The sequence below is a fragment of the Triticum aestivum genome, chromosome 2A, assembly GCF_018294505.1.
Source record: "Triticum aestivum cultivar Chinese Spring chromosome 2A, IWGSC CS RefSeq v2.1, whole genome shotgun sequence".
NCBI classification, from domain to species: domain Eukaryota; kingdom Viridiplantae; phylum Streptophyta; class Magnoliopsida; order Poales; family Poaceae; genus Triticum; species Triticum aestivum.
This window is the reverse complement of record NC_057797.1, coordinates 184,445,895-184,453,352: the sequence shown is the minus strand read 5'-3', so window position 1 is coordinate 184,453,352 and position 7,458 is coordinate 184,445,895. Positions and strand designations below refer to the sequence as shown.

Below are 7,458 nucleotides of genomic sequence, written 5' to 3'. Positions count from 1 at the left end.
GTGAGGATAACTTTCAATCTATTCATCAACTGTCAAGATAGTACAAAGAACACCAGAAGTAAAAAATACATTAGGTCCGTAGACCACCTAGCGACGACTACTAGCACGTAGCGAGCCAAAGACGCATCGCCGTCTTTGCCCCTCCCTCAACCGAGCAGGCAAACCTTGTTATTGTAGACAGTCGGGAAATCGTCGTGCTAAGACCCATAGGACGAGCACACCAAAACAGTAATCATCGCCGGTGAAGAAAGCGTAGATCAGAATAATCCAATCTCCACACACCCTCCGACGATGCTAGAAACATCACGAGACGGCAACAAGGCGGGGAGAATCTTATTCCATCTTCAGAGAGTCGCAGACGCCTCACCTCTCTGAGCAAGACACAAACCCTAACAAAACTCAAAAGAGTATGAAAAAACAAAACCCTCCCGCCGATATGGGCCGGGATCCGTCACACCTCCATGGCCCTAAGACAATAGGAGACGAGATAGACTGGCGACGGCACCAGCGAGAGGCATGAGAAACCCTAGCCTAAAGGACCCTCTTTCTTTCTATGAAAGAAAAAAAATGATCTTACTGCTCCTACTTGCAATTATTATGAGAGAAAAATTACACATTAGAAAAAAAACACAGCCTGAGCCTGGCGAATGGCCATGGAACATTGGAGCCTACGCCTGTGCGCTATGCCGAGTATCTGGCGCATTGAGCGTCAGATAGGATTTACCCGAAGCGGTAGCTAGCGCATCGGGCAGACCGACAGACGAACCCTAGCGTTAGCCAGCACCACGGCGGCGCGCTCACCACTGGGGGCTCAACGGCTCAGCCTCGCTGCTTCGCTAGTTCACCACGCCTCCGGTGCCGCTTCGCCGTCCGGCGCTCAACCTCGCTGCATCGCCACGCCTCCGGCGCCGTTCCGCCGTCAGGAGAGCGGCCTGCTCAGCTACTCGCCCGTCCGACGCCGTACCCACCGGCCCTCGCAGGTCGCTGCTTCCTGCTTCCCGGCGTTCTCCGTCCCCGCGCAAGCACAACCTAGTAAAGCTTCAGGTAATTCCTGTGCCTTAATTAGTTAATTACTATGGTGGCAAAGTTGCAATGAGCCAATGAGTAGGATCTTTTTTTTTTTGGCTGCGAATAGGTTTCTGAACAATGGCAATTCCATCGATATCATGTCTTATACTAAGGTTTAATAAATTGATGTTGCCTATTTCGCTTGACTTTTCAGATTTGAAGGAACTTTTTTTAGGGGAAGATTTGAAGGAACTTACAATGCTGCTGAGTACTGTAAAGGTGCTTGGGCTGTGCTAGTTAGTACTAAGCTGCGATCTTGTGAAGTTGGCAACTAGTATTGTGGCAATGCTCGTGCCCCATGGCCATGGGAGGTCGTGACGTACTGATGCTGTTTTCTTCTATTCTGTCTGTGATTCCTGTTATCTGAACACTCATGGTGAGACATATTATGTTATGTTCTGTATTCTTATATGGAATGCTATACTGCTAGTGCTACGGTCCAAAGATGACTTGTCCTTTACATCATAAGGTTTGCTCCCAGCATCTAATTAGTTTCTGATGTTTATCCATCCATGCCTTCGCTAACCTCTAATTTTCTAGTGCTAATTAATTAGCAAGTATGTCATATTTTCATGGCTAGTCTAATGCAAGTCCTATTGTGAAAAATGTATGGAATGGAAGTTCAGAACCTTCAAAGATACATAGGACAGGAAGAAAGCGTCGTTCTCTCTTTCTTAAATTTGCGTCAACTTTGGTTTAATCAAAGCCATACATGGTATATACCAAAGCCAAATTGCATTTTAGTTTTATAGTACCATATTGACCGAAGTATGGATAGTGTACATACCACAAAAGGGTATTTACCAAACTGAATAAACCGAATGCATAGAGTTAGTGGTGTGGTCTTGGGTGTCCCATTTGTCATGCTTGGAAGTTCTCAGTCGGTATAAGTAGGTATATTAGTTGACTGGGCAATTGGGTTTTTTAGGGATTGATCCGCAGTGGTGGCCATTGTATTCATAATTGAGCTGCGTGGTGGGTTTGAATGTTTTGAAAAATACTCTGAATTGCAAATACAAGGATTGAGGTATGGTAGGGAAGGTAATGGGTGGTTTGATCTGCTTAAATCGGGATTTTTCACAGTTTATGTCACAAATAACTTATTTTTACAGATGTATACACATGTACTGACATTCTTGTCCATTAGTGAGGTCGGTGAAAATGTTAGCCCTCTCACTAAAGGCTTAAGTCTGCCTTACCTTACATTTAGTCATGTGCCCACCACTGCCTGGCTGCATGGTAGTGGCGGCCACCATTGTGTAGGGAATCACAATTCCCTCTCCCTCCTCAGTCCTTCCGTCCTACCTGAGGACTTTTAAGGTAATCTTGTGTGCAGTGAAATCCAGCCGGCTGCGCAGCATAGCTTGACTTGGATCGAGTTCTGCTTGTGGACAGTTCTAGCAGTAGGTTATCCAATTTGGCCATCAGGTTCAGCTCTACTGTGGAAGAATTTGTTGTGATTTCTCGGTTGATTTTGTTTTTACCTATGCTAATTTCTTGGCCAATCAACATTTCCTCTTCCATCCTCTTTTTATTGCCTCATTCAGGATGTATTAGACTAAATGGTCCAAAGGTTGATTGGTAAACTGCTGCTTCATTTATTAACCACATTTCTTTCTTTTCTTGAAGTTGTGTTGCCTAGCGGTGGAGTGCAATTACAAGAAGCTTCGTTCTGTCTATCAAGTGGATTTTGAGTGCTCGTGCTGGCGTATACATGTATGTAGAACAAAATGTCCAGCAACAGCGGCGGTGGTGCAAAGGAGAAGGGTCCCCGAATTGCTATGCCGCCTGTGCCACCTCCCTTAGTCCAGAATTCTATGCCTACTGCTTCAGATGCCCCCACCACTGATCTGAGATTAGCACAACAGTCCTGGCCTGGACATGTAGTCCTGCGTCCATGCACATCTTGGCCTCCTCATGTGAATCCTGCGTATCCACAACAAAATGGGGTATGTTCTCTACTATTGTCTATTTTCCACTAGGTCTTAAGGAAGAACAAAGCCTTGTTACCTTATCATGGTGCTGCCATTCTTCATGGGTAGGAAGCAGTAGCGGATGTGGTGGCAGCCGATGTTCTTCCTGTGATTAATAGCTGCAATGAGAAGATGTTGCCGGAAGTAAATATGCTATTTGATGACGAGAATGATGCTTATGAGTTCTACAATATTTATGCGGAGAAGGTGGGCTTCTTTGTTCGGAGATCAACACTCTGGACAACATCGAAGAACATCATCACTAGGAGGACATTTGTTTGCTCAAGAGAAGGTTTTCGGGAGAAGAAGAAGGGTGCCAAGGAATCAAAGTGCCCACGGCCTGAAACAAGAATTGGTTGCCCAGCAAGCATGACCATTAGGCTTACTCCCAATGGCAAGTACCGTTTGACAGAATTTGTACCAAACCATAACCATCAGTTGGCAACAGCTTCTACGATTCATATGTTGAAAGCAAAGAAAATTAGGCGTAAAGCACGGGCTGTGAGAGAAAATCTGGTGGATGATACTGTGGTAACGCCAGAGTTTGAAAATGAAGATGAGGCATATGAATTTTACAGCATGTATGCAGGGAAAATTGGATTTAACGTGAGAAGGGCAAGCATGACAATAAATGCTGAAAATGTTATCACTAGAAGGATGTTTGTTTGTTCAAAAGAAGGGTTCCGTGAGAAGAAAAGAGGAGCAAATAGAGTAAAGAAGCCTCGTCCAGAGACACGAACTGGTTGCCCAGCGTGTATGGTCATCAGACTTGCATCTAACGGCAAGTATAATGTCACTGAGTTTGTCACCTTCCACAATCACGGTCTTGGCGCCGCAGCAGCTTCTGATCTTGTGATGACATCACTAGCGGCTGGAAGTTATCAAGATTGTGGAGTAGATTTGTATGATGAATCACTAGACGATTGTTACGGCAAGCAAAATCTTATCAAAGAGGATGCCACTTCAAACTGTCTAGAAGGTAGAAGTTGGAAAAGGTACAAGTGTAAAGTTCCTCACTATGGTGATGTAGGTGCCACTCTGGAGTACCTACAAAAGATGCAACATGACAACCCTTCATTCTTCTATGCAGTAAAATCTGATGAAGATGGGAACTTGACAAATTTTCTTTGGGCAGATTCCAAGTCCATCATGGATTTTACCCACTTTGGTGATGTAGTATGCCTTGATTCAGGGTATGCAGTGCAAGGCTATGGTAGGCCGATTGCTTTGTTTACAGGTCTGAATCATCATAGGCAAACTGTCATCTTTGGTACTGCATTACTTTATGATGAGAGCTTTGAAGCTTTCAGATGGCTATTGGATACTTTTAAGATGGCAATGAATAGTACCCATCCCAAGACATTGTTAACTGATAGATCGGCTGTGATAAGTGAAGCTGTTGCAGTAAGTTGGCCTGAGACAGCACATCGTTTTTGTGTTTGGCAAATTTACCAAAATGCTCTTCAACAGTTAAGTCAAGCATTCCATGGGTCAAGAACTTTAGAATACAACTTCAAGAGATGCCTATTTGATTGTGAAGATGAGGCTGAGTTTTTGATGGCATGGAGAGAAATGTTGGAAAATCATGACCTAAAAGATAATCAATGGCTAGCAGATCTTCTTGCTGTTAAGGAGAAATGGGCATTACCATATGGTCGTGAGGCATTTTACGCTGATATGAAAAGCGTCCAACAGAAGGACAACTTGAGTAGTGAGCTTAAAATATATTTATCCCTAGAATTCGACCTTTTGAGTTTCTTTGTGCAGTTTGAAAAATTATTATGTGATCGTCGGTCTGCAGAACTGCAACTTGATGTGAGTGCCAGTCAGAGCACAAAGAAGCCACCTTCGATGCGAATATTAAGGCAAGCTGCAAATGTGTATACACCTGCTGCCTATAGAATGTTTGAAAGAGAGTTTGAATTGTACATGGATTGCATGCTATATAACTGTGGTGAGATGGGCACAATCTGTGAGTATAGGATAACTGTCGAGGACAATCCAAAAGATCATTTTGTTAAGTATGATTCACTCAATTCCATGTCACATTGTAGTTGCAAGAGGTTTGAGTTTGTAGGCATTCCATGTCGCCATATGCTGAAGGTACTTGACACTAGGAATATCAAGGACATTCCTCCTCAGTACATCTTGAAAAGGTGGAGGAAAGATGCCAGATCAGGATCTTCAAATGGTGGTTACGCGTACTCTTTTGATGGTGATCCTCAGACAAAGCGTCACACTTTATTGTGTCGAATATTCAGCATAGCAGCGGCTAGAGCTGCAACCTCTGCCGAATCATTTGCGTACATGGAAAGCCAATCGAGCATACTTATGGGTCAAGTGGAACAATTTCTTGAAAACAGCCCCCCTGACATAGCTGCTATTATTGGTGCTAATTGTGACCGTACTCAAATTCCAGTTGAAAGTATGATCACAGACGGTCTGCACAATCATGCTAACTTTATCAATGGCTCTGCTGATGGTACTTGTTCAATCAAGATGATTCCCCCCTTTTTGTTTGTTGCAACATGTATTTAACAGTGCTAATTGTAATGCAGATTCTCTAACCTTTCCCTTCACAATGGGTGCTGGTACGTTGGATTACCGCTAGACAGGTAACCACTTTCTTGCTACAAGTACGAAACGTAGTAAGAGAACTATTCTGTTATACTATGCCAATGTCTTTATGGTTCTTACCCTATCAATTTACCCAAGATGTATCATTTGTTCAGTGACCTGTTTGGGAAAATGTCTGTTTATCACCTGCCAGCAAATATTTAGTTTCGTTCACACTTTTTTCTTTCAAACAGGTGCTGGATGATGGTATATCTGGCTGCCATAGCAATTTGGTGGTGTGTAGAAATAACTAATGAGCTGGGAATAATGACGACGGGCTTATCCGCTGTGCAGATCATTTTTTAATAGATTTCTTAAGACTGCTGGAACTTTTCCAGTCCATTTCATAGCTTACGACTTGTCCAGTTCCACCTACCGCTTGCCCCATGGCGCCTCAGACCGATTAAATATCAAGGTCGCCTGTTCGACCACCAAGCGGCAATGACTTCCCAGTAGATGATGATGAAAAGGGTGATGCGTTTTGTGTGTGTGTGTGTGTTGTGCCTGTGTTGATGGTGCATGCCGCGCTTGTAGATGTACTAGTATGGAGGAATGGATGTTCATGTCATCTCTACACCTATGTGATATATTCTGTTTACACTTGTCAAGTTCACTGGCTGTCAAGATAAATACAAACAAGGCGATCGCAAATTTTCAGGCCTTGTTTGGACCAGCGGTACTTTTTTCTTTCAGTTTTGCTAAAGCATGTCTAGATGTGCCCTAAGTATTGCACATCTAAGTCCTGTTTCATTGATTTTATCCGGAGATTCGTGCCGGTATTTTCTTTCTTTTTTCTTTTCCTAGGGCAGATGTGCCCTAGATAGACCTTTTTTCTTTCCTCAGTTGGAAATGAACAACAGGAAAAGTGACCTGGGATTTGGTACCAAAAGTTAAAACTCGTATAGCAATGTAGTATTTGCATTGCCTAGAGGAGAGACAAATCTAATACAAATAATGTAGTATTTGCATTGCCTAGAGGAGAGGCAAATCTAAGACAAATAATTCAGAACGTTTGGAGTTTCTTTTTTTACCATAGGCATGTCTGTTTTCTCCCGTTTCTCTCCCCTCTCCCGTGAACCTTCTGTCTTCCTAGATTGCCTCGGCAAAGAGACAATGTTCAGCTCCAAGGATGCCACGTTCAATATTTACACTAGATACTATATAATTTAGTCTTAAAACCATCATAATCTCAACAAATAGCCGGAACATAGCATCAACTTGTTAAATAATTAGTGTAAAGTAATAAAGTATATAGTAAAATTTATTTTACAACTTTGAAGGTGTTGCTATAGCACCCCCACTAGATTTTCCGTTGACTAGCATTGACCGCCAGTGCCTGCTGCCTGGAGAGGGGTAGCTATTGTTGCTCCGAAACCATTGGCCAATAGCTGCATGAGAAGATAGTCTTTTGCGTCATATCATTTATTTATGGATCCTTTAAATAAATTGGTGAGGCTATTGTATTAGCATGACATAAAATTTTATAATAGCTTATTCATGCAAAAAAAAAACTTACTCATGCGATTTTTCCATCTCATTTTAATGTGGACACCACATGGCTAAAAATCACAGCTCACTTGAACCGGGACCGATCAATGCTAGTCGGTGAAACAAATTGCACCTAGCCAGGGCGAGAAGAGAGAGGGAGAGAGAGAGAGAGAGAGTCCCTCCCCTCCCTCGAGGAAGGGGGGCATGTGTAACCCCACCCGAAGCAAGAATGAGGAATTATGTCATGAGGTATGCAGGTGATCAACTTGAATGCGCATGACATGTTCTCACAAGGTGTAGATCACTTCATCTC

General features: G+C 43.1%; 1 protein-coding gene across 2 annotated transcripts; it reads left to right on the top strand.

Moving 5' to 3' along the window:
* Positions 1-710: 710 nt before the first annotated feature.
* Positions 711-6,330, top strand: LOC123188252 (protein FAR1-RELATED SEQUENCE 5). Of its 2 annotated transcripts, XM_044600293.1 has the most exons (6): positions 711-1,044; positions 1,223-1,444; positions 2,698-3,017; positions 3,111-5,523; positions 5,600-5,656; positions 5,852-6,330. In XM_044600293.1, exons 3-5 carry the CDS (start codon positions 2,799-2,801, stop codon positions 5,650-5,652), a joined length of 2,685 nt encoding a protein of 894 aa, XP_044456228.1. In that variant the 5' UTR covers positions 711-1,044; positions 1,223-1,444; positions 2,698-2,798; the 3' UTR covers positions 5,653-5,656; positions 5,852-6,330. The 2 variants fall into 2 exon arrangements, with proteins under 2 accessions (XP_044456228.1, XP_044456229.1); XM_044600294.1 differs by lacking the exons at positions 711-1,044; positions 1,223-1,444 and having other exon boundaries at positions 1,468-3,017.
* The last annotated feature ends 1,128 nt before the right edge of the window (positions 6,331-7,458 follow it).